Source organism: Perognathus longimembris, chromosome 15 (assembly GCF_023159225.1).
Source record: "Perognathus longimembris pacificus isolate PPM17 chromosome 15, ASM2315922v1, whole genome shotgun sequence".
Lineage (NCBI taxonomy): Eukaryota > Metazoa > Chordata > Mammalia > Rodentia > Heteromyidae > Perognathus > Perognathus longimembris.
The window spans coordinates 10,692,731-10,708,331 of record NC_063175.1 but is presented as its reverse complement, the minus strand read 5'-3'; the positions used below and the strand labels follow the sequence as shown (position 1 = coordinate 10,708,331).

Below are 15,601 nucleotides of genomic sequence, written 5' to 3'. Positions count from 1 at the left end.
ATGCAGCTCTTTGGAAGAGCAAATCCTTTGGTGCAGAGGAGTTGGTAGAAAGGTCAACTTCAAATAAATTCCAATAACATGATTAAAATATCAAATGAGCAGAGTTGGAGCAAATAAGAGCTATTAAAATGCTTGTGCATGATTTTCTGGTGGCTTCTGAAGTTCACACACCGAGACATGTGTCTACTGTTTTTTTGTTTCATCTTAACAACAGCTCTGTTCAATCCAGGCAGCTCCACTGGCTGGGCTGTAATAGCATGAACAGATACAGCCTGAGAATCCACATTTAATAATAACATGCAAAAAGAGAGAAGACCCCCGAATCCGGCTGCTTCACCCAGGTGTCTTTATGTGCATATAGTGCATATATACTACCTTTTCATGATTTTTATTTGTGATTACTAGTCACAGGTAGCAAGACACATGGAAAAAAAGTTGGATTGGAAGCTTCAAAAAATTTAGGTTTTATTTCAAATCCCTTCCACTATTAAGATCCACAGTGAATGTAACATTCGAATAAAGGCGGGGAGGGAGCCCAGTAGCTCAAGCTTGTTATCCTAGTTCCTTGGGAAGCGGAGACTGGGATCTTGGCTAGCCTGGGTGTGAAAGTTCTCCAGACTCCATCTCATCCAATAGCTGTTCTTTTAAAATCAGTGTCTGGGATTTCAGAGTGTTTTAAAGCTACAGCATTTAAGTATTTAAATCAGTTTACTCATTGTGATGGTTTTATTTGGAACACAAACACTCACACCAGTGTGTTGCTAGGTTTTCATGTGGGTTATGTAAGAGGCTTAGCATCCATTAAAAGAGGCCAGAAGTCCTTGTGTGGGTGAAGGGTTTGCACAGGAATGGAGGGCAGATGAGGGCTCAGAGAACAGACAACTCCATGCTGGGCATGCTACTCTCCAGGGGTAGTAAGCTGACACACCGGGCACAGGCTCTTCGGAACTCTGTGGTCACTGTCCTTCCGAGACAGGACACACAGCCAAGGAGACAGGGAAATTAGATTGTTCTGCACAGATACCAAAAGGACCAGACTCAACAGTTAAAACTAGAGAGTGAACTGGCAGAGCAGCTAAGCTCCCCTCCTACCACACCTGCTTCTGGATGGGTGTTGAGCTACAGGATTAGGAGGCAAAGGCAGGGCTTTCTAAACCTGCCCCCTTTAAAATGGCAAACGCTTCACAAATGGGCCAAGTGTGTCTTGTCAAAAGTTCTGCACGTTTCCTGGCTGTGGATGCACCTCACCCAGCTTACACCCCAAACCACTGCTTCGGACTGGAGCTGCTGGACGAATGACTGCGTGTGTGCACAGTCAACTCAAAGGACATGAAAGCCAGCGATGGAGGCTAACATCCTGAGACTACAATTCCCATTCCCTGAGTGGGGAACAGCAAAGGTCTGTCTCTTCTCCATTTCTTCCTGCTGTCCAGCCTCCAGGTCCCCTTCAGGGCATGGCTTTCCAGTAGTTAGAAAAACACAATAGTTGGGACTCGTGTGTTTATTATAACACAAAGTAAGGGCACCTCAACCAATCCTTTATGTTTTCAGAAACGTAGTAGATTGAAGAGGAACAAAAACCAGGAGTGTGCAGAATAATAATAAAAGAGTAACTCTTTTAAAACGGGCAGGTGGCTGTGTTGGGCAGTGAACAGGATAGTAAGAAATCCTGCCCAAATCTCTGGGAGTCAACATATTTTTGAATGTGTTCTTTTCAGGGTTTTGAAAGGCACAAGCTGCCAGGGGGACGGAGCAAAGGAAGAAGGCATCCGGGCACTGGCGGACGTCTATGTGGACAATGCACACCAACCCCAATGCTTACCTCCCCCTACCCCATTGCAGTCACCGCATGAGCTCTGGTTAGGCCAGGTTTAGTCATTAAGGTAAAAACTTTACAGTGCAGTTGAGCTGTGAGGTAGCAGATGAGGTATTTCCAATTCTGCCGTAAGTCTATTATAAGTAACAAAGGTCTGTGCTGTAAAATCAGACCAAAATGGCTACACAAGTAAAATATTCAACCAATGAGAGAGAAACTGAATTATTAACTGTCGGAAGCTTAAGAAAAGGGAACCCTAACAGACCAAACAACAGAAATTAGCTTAGTCACTATTGTACTAATTTGTGGGAAACAGCCTGGAGTTCCTTCAAAAAATCATAACTAGGGCTGGGGATATGGCCTAGTGGCAAGAGTGCCTGCCTCGGATCCACGAGGCCCTAGGTTCGATTCCCCAGCACCACATATACAGAAAACGGCCAGAAGCGGCGCTGTGGCTCAAGTGGCAGAGTGCTAGCCTTGAGCGGGAAGAAGCCAGGGACAGTGCTCAGGCCCTGAGTCCAAGGCCCAGGACTGGCCAAAAAAAAAAAAAAAAAAATCATAACTAGACTGACCGTGTGATCCAGCCATGGCCGCTCTGGATAAGTATCCAGATACGTGTTGGTGATATGTATTGTGCAACATGGAGGAACCTGTAGAATACTATGTTGAATGAAGTAAGCCAGGTACCGAAAATCCCATGCCACACAAGCTCCCTATTTTGTGAAATCAAAAGCACTTGATCTCCCAGAAGGCTGAGATCTGAGGATCATGGTTGAAAGCCAGCCTGGGCAGGAAAGTCTGTGAGACTTTTATTTCCAACTACCAACCAAAAAAGCCAGAAATGGAGCTGTGGCTCAAGCAGTAGAGTACCAATTCTGAGCAAAAGAACTAAAAGACAGAGCCCAAGTTGTGAATTCATCCCCAGTACTGGCATATTCACCATCACACACACACACACACACACACACACACACACACACACACACACACACTGATGTCACAGAATTAGGAGAGTGGAAAGGTGGCTAACAAGGCTGGATTTATCAATTATTGTGAAGTCATGGTTAGACAGGAGGACTAAGTAGTGGTCTGTTGACAGGAGGGTATAGATCTGGAAGCAATGAATAATATATTTCATAATGGCTGGACAGATTTTAAGTATTTCACCATAAAGATAAATTTTTAAGGAGAGAAATCAACTGATTTAATCACTGCATAACGTACACAAGTATTTCACAGCATTGCAGGACTCAGATCTGTAAAGTTGTTCTGTAGCAATTAAAAATAAGAAAGAAATTAAACAAATCCAAGAAATGAAAGTGTAAGCTTATAAAATAAATCATAACGTGGTAAGCCTCACCACAAATACAGTTACTAAAAATTATCTTAAATTATACTTTCTGTGGCGATTAAAATGTGAGTTGGTATTCCAAAACATATTCAAGCCAGGTGCCAGTGGCTTACACTTGTAATCCTAGGTAATAAGGAAGATCAAGCCTAGAGAACTGAAGTTCAAAGTTAGCCCTGACAGAAAATTCCATGAGGCCAGTCTCCAAAAGAGCACAAAGCTGAGCGGAGGTGTGGCTCAAAAAATTAGAGACCATCGAAGCAAGCAGGCTGAGCAGGTGCAAAGGTTCTGAGGTCAAGTCCCAGAAACATAGACTCTATCTACGGTTTCCCTCATAGGGAATAATTAGCACAGGCTTAGGCTAGTCACAGCAGAGGATCACAAGAGCCCAATACCTGTACCCTTATGAACACATAAGATAATGCTGAGTGAAATGAACTCCATGTTATGGAAACGATTGTTATATCACTGTTGTAATTACTTTCAACGTGCCATGTGAAATCATAGCTTTTTTTGGTTGATGATCCTCTTGTATCCTCTTCCTGTGGTTGTCCCCATGCTATCACTGTATCTCATCTGAGTACCCTGGATACTGGATATATACTGGATATACCCTGGATATATACTGATATTAGAACTAGGGAAGGGAAAGGGAATATCAAAATTGAGAGACAAAGGATAAAAAGACAAAAGCAATACTTGCAAAACCATTTGGTGTAAACCAACTGAACAACTCATGGGGGAGAGGGGAAGGGGGAAAGGGGAAGGGGGGGAAATGAGGGAGGAGGTAATAAATTGTACAAGATAGGTATCCACTGCCTTATGTATGAAACTATAACCCTTCTGAACATCACTTTGACAATAAATAAATAATAATTCAGAAAAAAATAAAATAAAACATGTCACTCGCAGCAGAAAGTACATAGATTCCTGTGGGGGGGGTGGGGAAGAAAAGAAGTCCATGGCTTCATCTGAATTATTCAACGAATGAATAAAGCTCTGATGTATTTATAAATAAATGATGTTATCACAAAACAAAAACCACTCCTAGAAAGAACTATAGCTACTACAACTAGTATACTATCACATTCGTACCCAATAGATCTATCCTGTTGGCCGGATCCAAGCTTTCTCCTCTAGTGGGGCCACATTTCAATGACCTTCCCCCAGGACAGACAATGTTCAGCCTGGCTTGAATGCTGTCAGTGCCCTTTCCTTTCCAGGGCAAACACCAAACCACTGGTTCACCTCTGTAAGTGCAGCTTCCCAGGTTAGATCATTTCCTTTTCTGTTCCTTCCACCATCCCCTCCTTGGAGGTTCCTGGTAATTCGCACAGGCTGTGGGGACGGGCACATCGCAGTCTCCTGTGTCTGTTTGAGAACAGTGAGCAAGGCAGAGAGGGTTTTTACCGCTTCTCCTCTGTCTCCACGTTGAGAGCAAAGCCGGCATGTGTTCCTTATTTAGTAAATAACCTCTTAACTGAATTGTACAAGAAAGCATCATTTATTATGGCTGATCAATTTGGCAGGGCTGAAAGTTCTGTAATGGCCTGTTGGTGCTGTAATGAATTTTTCCTCTTAGCATGCCATTTAACAAGTACTTCCATTCCATGTCCTCTGGGTGCCTGCAAAGCTGAGGTCTCCTGAGGGACGTCCTGTCAGCTTGCTCCTCGTAGATAAGGCTCTCAGACGAAGCATCTTCAGGTTCTGCCATCTCTTGTCTTACTTGGAAGCAACCAACAGTGAAAGCCAAGATGTGGGCCATGTTTCTGGGGAGTGAAAGCCCCGTGGAGGCTTCGGTTGGCTGTCATTGGCCCAGACGGCTCACGGGTCCCTGCAGCGCTCCTGGGCTGAGGGGGTGGGGCTCCTTCTGGCTTGAAGGACAGACAGTCGGGGACTCATGATGCTGAACACTGCGCACTGGGGGCAGACCTCAGTGTTGGCCTGCGGGAGTGGGGACGGGCCTGTCCTCTCAACCCTAGGCCGATCTCCCACCTCTTCCTCTCCCTTATTTCTCTCAGCAGCAAGTGGCACGGGGCTTGTTGTTTCCCTCCATCATCTTCCTTTCTTTCCCCAAAAGTAAGGAACCCAGGGCAACGTATTCATGACCATGAAGATACACTAACTTTCCTAGGGGGGCATGGGGGATAAACCAAAGCCATGCAGGATAATGGATCCTTGTGACAAAGAAAGATTCCAACAGAGCTAATACTGTTCACCACGATTTTTCTTCAGGAAGTCAAACACCTGTTTTCTGCACACAGCGGATGACAACCCAATAACTACAGGTCAAGCTGCACTTTTGGTTTCGTATTTCTCAGGGTAAAAGATTTCCTTGCCCTCCCTGCTCCTGCACTGTGGGCTATATCCATTAGTGATCTAATACAAAAAAAAAAAAAGATGAAGAAGGAAAAAAAATCACTGGCAAATGTGCTGAAATGACATCCCGTCCCATAGGGAATTCAATTATCCATGGGATGGCTAAATAAATGCGGTTAACCGGTCAGAGCAGAGCGCAGCGAAGTTTTCGAACCCAAACATTTCTCATGATGACCAAGTGAAAACAGTTTTCTCCTTGTTATTGGCAAGCAAGTCAATAAGTGGCTTCTGGTGCAAGCCATTTGGAGCTCAGACTGAGGCTCTCTGGTCTCTAACCCGATATTTATTCTTCCCCATGCTATTGACTTGGCCACTGATGAGGGTTTTCCATTTGCTCTTGGAATGACATCCCCTAGGGCTGTTTATTGCTCACGGTTACAAGGTGGACAAGACTGGGGTGGGCACAGCTGGCCCTGGTCACCACTTGGCTCTACCCACCGGTGGAGGAGTCAATTAGGCTGGGGTTGGCTCGGGACCATGCACTGTGTCCAGCAGAGGTGCGATATCCAGAGTTATTTGCTTCTCTGGCAGGGCCTTCCACACAATCTGCTAAAAATCTTCTGAACCTCTCAGAATAAAGCGAGTCACTTAGAACTCACTACCTCAGCAGATGGAGGCAAGGGCGGGGTGAAGACCTGGAGCCTGAAAACCTCAAATCGGATGCCAGCGACATCTGATGCTTATCAATAGCCAAGATGAAGATACAAGGCAAGTTCCACACCCTGAGGCTTGGCTTCATGTACAGGATTGTTTAAAAAAAAATCCATCAAGATGCATTGTCTTCACAAACTGATCTGTGAAAGGGTAACTCCTTTGTATAACTACTTGATAATAATAAAAATGTAATTTTAAAATACCACATAAATGGCTTCAGGCTATGGGGCACATATGTAATTTTTACATTGAGTCTATCCACAAAATAACTCATTATGTATATGGAGATATTCTGAAATTGAAAAACTTATTATAGGCATGAGCCCGCCCCCCCCCCATGACCACTGATTTATAAATCCTAAGATTCCAAAAAAAATAAAGATGCTAAATATCACTGACTACTCCTGTGGCCATGCCTGCTAATAGCTTATTGCTTACTAATTACTTTAATCACTTGTTTTTCTTTTGGCAGTACTAGAGTTTGAATTCAGGGCCACAAACTTGCTAGGCCGGTGCTCTACCACTTGACCCAAGCCTCCTCCCTTGCTCTTTGCTGGTTATTTTGGAAATGGGGCATAGCAAACTTTTATGCTTTTGTGGGCCTCAAACAGAGATCTTTCAGATCTCTACCAAGTTCTACCTCTTCTGCAAACAGCCTGAGACCTTGCCTCTTATTCATCATGCTGTTCACACGCAGACTTGAACTCTTCACGGAATATGCTGGACAGCTTAACTGGACAAGACATTAATGAAGCCTAAGACATCATGCCGATCCCTTCTACGCCCAACAAGGTGGCCACAGAGCCCCCTGGGACTCCAGCTTTTAAGTTTCAGGCTACAGTGTTCTCTGTAGCTCAGATCAACCCACAGACTATTTGTATTAGTCATAATGACCCTGTTTAACAAAGACAGAGAGCATAAGTCTGGAGATATTTTCTTTCAGCTATGTTTTAAAAGAAAGAAAAGACGTTTAAGGGCTGTATATTTTTTCTAGAAGAAAAATAGATTTTTTTCACGAAGTGCACATTAAATGGTGTTACTGTTTGAACAAATGAAGAATAAATGAATGAAGGGAACAGGGGACAAATACAGCTTAGCATGTGTGTGATCAAGCAAGTAGGGAATGTGAAATGAGTCTGAGGGAGGGAACAGATCAGATGGCAGAGAATGATGGAAAAGGTGACTCGGAACCGGAGGCCCTAGACAAATAGATGGACAGGTTACACTTACAACCCCGCCATACAACCTTTTGAAATTTAGAAAAATAAAATTTTAGATTAATTTTTGTTGTTGTTGTTTTTGCCAGTCCTGGGGCTTGGACTCAGGGCCTGAGCACTGTCCCTGGCCTATTTTGCTTAAGACTAGCATTCTACTTCTTGAGCCACCCCGCCACTTCCAGCTTTTTTTGTTTCTGTGGTGCTGAGGAATCAAACCCAGGGCTTTGTGCATGCTAGGCAAGCACTCTTCTGCTAAGCCATATTCTCAGCCCTTTAGGTTAATTCTAACAAAAGACTTTGCTGATTATTTTCCAAGTTGGAAGCAAAAGATCTAGAAAGTAAAAACTTTCCACAGTCTGAAAAATTGTAAATGGTCTATTTTTGTTACCTATTCACAGATACACAAATATCTGTATATATGTATATGTGTATATATATGTGTGTGTAAAATAGATACACTAACTCAGTGGCTTTTGATCTGTGCTTCAAGAAGAAAACAGCAAATGAAATCAGCTGCATGGGGAAATCCTTAAGGGATGGGGAGGTAACTTGTCAGAGCTAGTACATCTCTTTCACAGACATGTAGAAGTTAGTTGGGATATCAAACCTTCTTCTGACTTAGGAATTCTAGGAGCTTAATAAGGCTCCTGTGACAAGAACGAATGAATGTGCTCACACAGAAATATCACAATAAAATCCCCTCAGCTTACAAATGTACACTAATTTAAAAATAAAGAAAAGGAACAAAGGAGACCCCAACTGCTCTCTTCTGAAGAGTGTCTTTCTCTGCAAGTGGGTTGAGAGAGAATCAATACCAGGACTTGGGCAAGTTACAGATGGGTGCCTCTTTAGGAGAACTGTATCAGTGCTTTGTGTGGACTAAAGATAGAACGGCTGTGTTGGTCTTTGTCACAGCAAGTCAGTTTTCCTTCCTTGTGCCACAGGGCCACGGTAGGCAGTGTGTCCTCACAAAGGGCCGACTGAGGCTTCATATTTGATCCTGAATGTCAGCCACCTACCAGCATGGCCGGGACATGACTGTGATCCTCCGGGACAAGTGCAATCCCATGTGGAATGGGAAACAGGAGCAGGCTTCCACACCTGTGTCTCTTGCCTGAAAACATTTATCACCAGTAAAATCCTTTCAGCTAAGGGCACCAGGCAGCTGCTTGCTGGATCTTTGCTTACAGAAAACAATCTTAGCACTTAGTAAAATACTTGACTATTCTGCAATTGTTTTTCTTTTTAAAATGCATTTAAAATTTACCTTTAAGTACTTGTACAAGTGAGTTTCAAGTCGACACGGGAACTGCTGGCTCAAGACTGCTCCTGTGAAAAGCTTGAACACAGTCTGTGTCCTACACGAGTGGATTAGAGCCCTCAAGCAGGGGTTTTGTTCTTTGTTTATAGAAGAATGAATCTGGACACTTCTGCTATCTTGTCCTATGAGCTCTTTATCTGCATCTGTCTGTCTCTTTCTCTCTCTCTCACACACACTAAAGGCCCACCTTTAGTGGTCATGTAAGGCCCACCTCTTAAAGGGCTATCACCTCTCAATACGGACGTCCTGGGGAACAAACTTCCAACAAATAGAGAACTGGGAGACACTGGAACCTACCTGAAAACAGTGCAGGGTGACAATCTAGATATCACATAGGCCCACCAGCAGGGTGCTGCCACAAACAGGCCCTCATTCCTGTCCTTGAGGACTAATCATTTAACTTGGCTCACAGCAGCTCTGCCAACAAAGCTCCCCTGGAGATTTTACAACAGGGTCATTTCACAAGGACTGACCGGTGCTAGACCCGGATCATTAACCCAGAAGCTTGAGAAGGGAAAGTTGGCAATACCCCTTCTGTGACAGGCCTGTCAGCAATGTAACGTTGTGCACTAACACGTAAGAAAGTCACATCTTCCTCCCTCTGTTCTCAGGAGGAAGCCTGCTCTCGCTGTAGCTGGCCTGACTGTCTACCAGATTGCTACAAGGTAGTGGTGGGAAAGGTGGGGTGCTTTCCCCGTTGCTCTTTGCAAGACCCACTCCTCTCCAGCCAAATGCCCATGGCATTCCTATGGAAGCCATGAGTTGATTCCACAGCTCTCTGATGAGCCTGCATGGTGGGCTTCTTAGCTGCTCAGGGACTTCTGAGTATGGAGGACACATAGGAAAAGCATGTCCGCACAATACAGCCAACACTATGACGGAAGGATGCAAGAAGTGTCACGAGAGGTCCACGGGACTAAATGTCCGCCCTCAGCAAAGATCCCAGCCAGGGTGATCCTAAACCATGAACTGTACGTCACAAGCAGACCCCGAGGAGACAGGGCTGTGGAAAGCCGGAGTCTCCCTGAGACCACGCCGGGCCTTCTGAGTTATGTCTACATTGGAAAGAGTCCTAGGAGCACATGTGTTTCATTGTGGCAGTCTATTTTTAGGGTGGCTTATATTCTAAAACGTTCTTTGGAGGATCCACAATCCACACTGCACATCAAATAAAATCACACACAATAATGTGAATACTAATGTAATCCGAAGCATGGTACGAGTTACATGCCATTATTGACAATAATGTCTTTGCTTTTTAAGTGAAACTGGGCAAGTGATCAGTGAAAGACTATTGTTTTTATAGGTGGGAATAAGATCTCCCAGAAACCGGAGCCTCCTCCCTGCTGGCTGGCTGTGTTGCTCACATCTTATTACTCGATGCAGGACTTTTCTCAGATGAAAAGTCCAGCCATGGAAAGAGCAAACACGCCCAGACCTTGCTCAGACCTTACTGCTGTAGCGATTACTAGAAGTTTCTAGCCTTTTTCCTTTAGTTCCTTTGGGAAACATAGCTGATTGCTCCCTGTGAACTGTGAGCCGCACTGACAATGCCATTTTCAGACCGGAGCACCGTGTGGCACTCTCCAGTTTGTTTATCCCATGGACACCACAGTGCCACGGGCTGGAGCAAAGACGATCTGGAGGCGGGTGGCAGGCAGGGTCCTGTTTTCTCTCTCCTTCTCTCTCTCTCTCTCTCTCTCTCTCTCTGTCTCTGTTGGTACCAGGGCTTGAACTCAGTGCCTTCTTCTCTTGCTTGGCTTATTGCATGGCCGATACTCTACTGCTTGTTCCATGCCTCCAGTCAGGCTGTTTGCTGATTAATTGAAGATGAAGTCTCCTAAACTGCCTTCTAAACCAGGCTGGCTTCAACCACCATCCTCCTCTTGAGTAGCTAGGATTGCATGTGTGAGTCTACTCCAATTATAGACTTAGAAAATCTTCACAGAGCCACCAGATTTTCTGAGTGAAGCACCAGTATGTTAAGTACGGGGTTTTGCTGTTTGCTTCTTTTAGAACAAAAAGTTAAATTAAGTCTGATTGAACCTTTAGGACACTAACAGATAATTTAACAAAATAAGTACCAGGGAGCTGAAGTGACATTGTGAAGGGAGATAGGAATAGAAAGTAGATGAAGGCAAAAAGGAAGACTGGATAAACATCCAGAATATTCAATTTACATATGTGATCAAGGCTGTGAAAAATGTGAACTGTGTCTGGAGGAAGGGATCAGACAGGATCGATAGAGCGATGAGAGGGTGACTTTGACCAAGAAGCACTTAGATGGGTATGTTAAATTGTAACCTACTTGTACAATTTTTGAAGTTCAAGAAATAAAAAAAAATAGAAAACAATTGAGAGAATTTTGTTGTGTTGATAGCAATGATGTAATATTATGTTGGAAGCGATACACAAGATATGGTACTTCCTTCCAGGGTTCAACACATCTCTATATATAGGGAGTCCTAAAATAAAGTACAAAAGGAGATACAATTGTTTTCAAGGCAAACACGATCTGAGATGGTTGATTCGGTTACACAAATGGTGACAATGTGCATAACTGTGTATAACGTGTATAATCTTCCCTAAAACTTGCCTGCAATCCCAGCTACTCAGGAGGCTGAGATCTGAGGATCAAGGTTCAGAAGCCAACTCAGGCAGAAAAGTCTGTGAGACTCCTATCTCTACTTAAGCAGCAAAAAGCAGGAAGTGGAGCTATGGTTCAAGTGATAGAGTTCCAGCCTTGAACAAAAAGCAAGAGCATAAGGCCTTGAGTTCAAACCTCAAAATCAACACACGTGCACACGTGTGCACACGCACACACACACACACACACACACCCCTAAAATTTATGCAAATACCCTGGAGGTGATCCCAGGGTTGTGAGCCTCCCTGTCTTCCCAACATGGCTATGGTCCACTAAATCTCCCCTGTCTGATGTTCCACCCATCTCTTTCACTGGTGTGTGGAGAGAGGGATGGGCATCCTGGCCTAGTCTGATGGAGACCCTCAGAATTGGCGCTTTTCACCCCAAACTATGATCTCATATTCATCTACTATGGAAAACCACCTAGAATGAAGAGGGATGGGCTGACTCGACTTACCTTTCAAAGCCGATCTGCCGCAGTGTCTTCTCCCATGTGGAACCTGTAAGGGAAGGGGAGAGGTCAGTGGATTCCGGCCACAGACAGGCCTATTCTGGGCTGCGCAGGCTTGCTGGGGGCTTGCCACTCCATTCCCACACAATGCTTTCATTATCCCTGGCAGGCTGGTGGCCCTGGTGTTTGGGTCATTTGATTGTATTTTTTTGGTAATTGTCGGTCCATGTCCACTCTGTGAATGATGAGATGAGGGTAATGAGCAGATTCATCACCTCAACTATAGATCATTTCTTTGCGGGGGACATTCAAAGTCCTTGCTTCTTGCTATTTGGGGATATACAGCAAATTATTTTAAATGATCACCATCCTAGAGTGCAAGTCAGCAGCAGCGCCTTTCTTATTGAACTTTGTGCCCGGCAGGCACTCACTTTCTATGCCACCTGCCTCCTCCTCTAGCTTATGGTGAGATTGTGGTGAGGCACGAGGCGAAGGGCTGGGCAGACAGGGAGAGACCCAGACCAGGTGGAGATAACATCTTCCTCGTCCTGAAGACCGGGCCCCTGCTGACCCCAGAGCAGACCCGTGCAGGGGACAGGTGACTCTCTCTTTGGGGTGAGGAGGACAGTGACCTAAATAGATGCAGATAATACTTTCCTCTTCCCAAAGACCAGGCCCCTGCTGACCCCAGAGCAGACCCGTGCAGGGGACAGGTGACTCCCTTTGGGGTGAGGACAGTACCTAAGGAGCCGCAGGACAGCTGAGACTTGGCCTAAAGCTATAAAAGAGGAATACCATGAGCCTCCATGGGGCTACTGATTTCCGGGGCTCCTGCCTGCCCTCTTCTCCCTCCAGTCAGGGGTCCTGGTTGGGAGCTGACACCAATCCAACCACAATAATTAAAAGGCTACCTGCGCTCTCTGGGCTTCTTGCTTTCAAATAAACGTCACCTCTACTCCCACTTTTCCAACCTCGTAATTCTTTATTTGGTGTAAAGGACCCAAGATCCCTAGACTGATGGACAGTGCTGCTCTCTACTTCCAGGAGATAAGCCTTTCAGACTCTGCATATGGATAAAGCAAACATGTGCAAATGGAACTCCATTAAACCACAAAGTTTTCAAACAATCACTCTTCTGCACTTCTAAACACGTCCATCTTAGGAGACTATGAGTGAAACTCACTTGCTAGAACAATGAAGAACGGCTGGGGGCTCACAGGCATACTCCCCTCTTAAGCATACCCGTGAAACCCCAGCCCACCGCTGGGCTCAGTGGCATGGGCCTGTTTTCCCAACCATAAGAGGAGCATAAAATAGGCCAGGAAGTAAAACTCTTACCTCAAAAATAACTAGTACAGGGCTGGGGATATAGCCTAGTGGCAAGAGTGCCTGCCTCGGATACACGAGGCCCTAGGTTCGATTCCCCAGCACCACATATACAGAAAACGTCCAGAAGTGGCGCTGTGGCTCAGGTGGCAGAGTGCTAGCCTTGAGCGGGAAGAAGCCAGGGACAGTGCTCAGGCCCTGAGTCCAAGGCCCAGGACTGGCCAAAAAAAACAAAAAAAAAAAACTAGTACAAAACCGGAGCTAGGGGCAAGGCTCAAGTGACACAGGACCTGCTCAGCAAGTTCTTGACACTCAGTGCAAAGTTTAGTATTGGGGTTAAAAAAAAAAAAAGAGGAAAAGGGAGGGGAGAGGGAAAGAGGAAAGGGGAGAGGAGAGTGAGTTTTTGGTGTTGTTTTTTTTTTTTCTTGCCAGCCCTGGGGCTTGGGACTCAGGGCCTGAGCACTGTCCCTGGCTTCCTTTTGCTCTAGGTTAGCACTTTATCTCTTGAGCCACAGCACCACTTGTGGCTTTTTCTGTGTATGTGGTGCTGAGGAATCGAACCCAAGGCTTCATGCATGCTAGGCAAGCTCTCTAGCACTAAGCCACATCCCCAGACCCCGAGAGTGAGTTTTGTACTGCAACAGTCAAGTGTTATCTCAAGGAGCTGGCTGATATCCAGGTGCCACTGTGAACCTCCAGTGATTGTATATCACATTTTCCTGTTATGAAGGTTGGATGAGCTTAATATTTCTTTCTTTTTTTTTTTTTTTAAAGAACTTGAAGGCTTGGTGCCAGTGTCTCAGGCCTGTCATCCTAGCTACTCAGGAGGCGGAGCTCTAAGGATCACAGTTCAAAGCCAGCCTGGGCAGGAAAGTCTGGGAGATTCTTTTTTTTTTTATTTTTTAAATTTTACTGTAAGGTTGTTGTATGGAGGGATTAAAGTTATATATGGAAGGTATTGAGTACATTTCTTGTAGAACATTGTTACTCTCTCCTTTGTTTCCTCCCATTTTCCCCTCCTGGCCCCCTTCCCTCCCCTCCTCCCAGGTTGTAAAGTTCATTTCCAACACACTGTCTTGTGAGTATCACAAGCATTGGTTCATCCTTTGTCCTTTGTCCCACCATTTTATTATTCCCTTTCCCTTCCCTAGATTAGATAAACCTATATACAAGACATGGGGTACCGAAACCAAAAACAGTGATAACAGGGCATAAGAAAAAGAAGAAGAAAAAAAGCAATAACTTCACACAATGCATTAAAAAACAGCAACAAAAAGATAATGTACTAGTTCACAGAAAGTGTAGAGATGTCATTCCACCATGAGGTTCGTCATAGTAAGGTTTAACACTTTTGGTATGCCCTATACATAAAGTTGAAACAGATTCATGCTTATTTTCTTAGATGACATCACTCTGATCCAGTTGAGTTCCAACATGGTTTACTACATACGAGGAAGAGACCAGGACTTGTGACTAACCAGCCTAGAGATTTCTCTTGATGACCAGTCAAGTGAAATTGACCCTCTGTCCTGCAAATGTCCCAGAGAACAAGACTCCTGTCTCCAGCCAGGCACTGGTGGCTCATGCCTATAATCCTGGTTACAGGAAGTTGAGAAGGATTAGAGCCAGGTTCAAGAACAGCCTGGGAAGAAAAAATTGAGAGATCCTCTTCTTCAACCCACAGGGGACACGGTGACATATACCTGTCATCTCAAGCTATATGGGTGGCTGAGAATGGGGGCGATTGTGGTTCTAGTCCAGCCTAGTCCATAAGCTCTGGGAATTCCATCTGCACAGAGGAAGCTGGTGTGGTGAGAATCATTGGTGAGCCCAGCAACCTCTGAAACCCTGGAAGTAGTTGAGTTAAGGCTCACAAATGTGTCCATACTGGGAAGTGAGACCCTATCTCAAAAACAACTCGTGAGGAAACAGACTGGAGGCACAGCTCAAATGGTGGAGCACCAACCTAGCAAGCTTAAGGCACTGAGTTCAAAACCTAGTGCCCCTTCCCCCTCAAAATAGGAATTGCTCAAAGACAATATTCTGGCCCCTGGAAACCTAGTAGTGAAGACAGTTTCCAAGAACTCACAAGCTGTTAGGTAGAGGCCACATTGTCTTCTGGGACTGCCGGCCACTGCCGGGCCCAGGCTAGGACCTGGGAGAGACCGAGACTGGCTGGCGGAGAGCCGGAGGCCCAAGGGCAGCCAAGGTTACGGTCCCAGTGAGGGGAAGGTGTGGTGGTCAGAGGTCCACTGCTGTTCCAGACCCCTCATGCCTCCGGTGAGAAACATAAAATGTCCTATATTCCCACTGGTCTCCAAGATCTCCTTAATATATTCCCATATCTTAAAATTTTAAGAAAAAAATTAAGAATCCCTTTCTTTTCTTTCTCTCTCTTTCACTTTCTTTTTTCCCCCTCATGGCCTCTGTCCCTTAGCTTTT

At 45.0% G+C, this 15,601-nt stretch overlaps 1 protein-coding gene across 1 annotated transcript in view; it reads right to left on the bottom strand.

Moving 5' to 3' along the window:
- Window positions 1-15,601, bottom strand: part of Piezo2 (piezo type mechanosensitive ion channel component 2) — a 343,119-nt gene that overhangs the window by 169,984 nt on the left and 157,534 nt on the right. Inside the window, 1 exon segment of the mRNA XM_048363082.1 lies at window positions 11,840-11,882. Within this exon segment, the coding sequence (XP_048219039.1) occupies window positions 11,840-11,882 (43 nt within the window).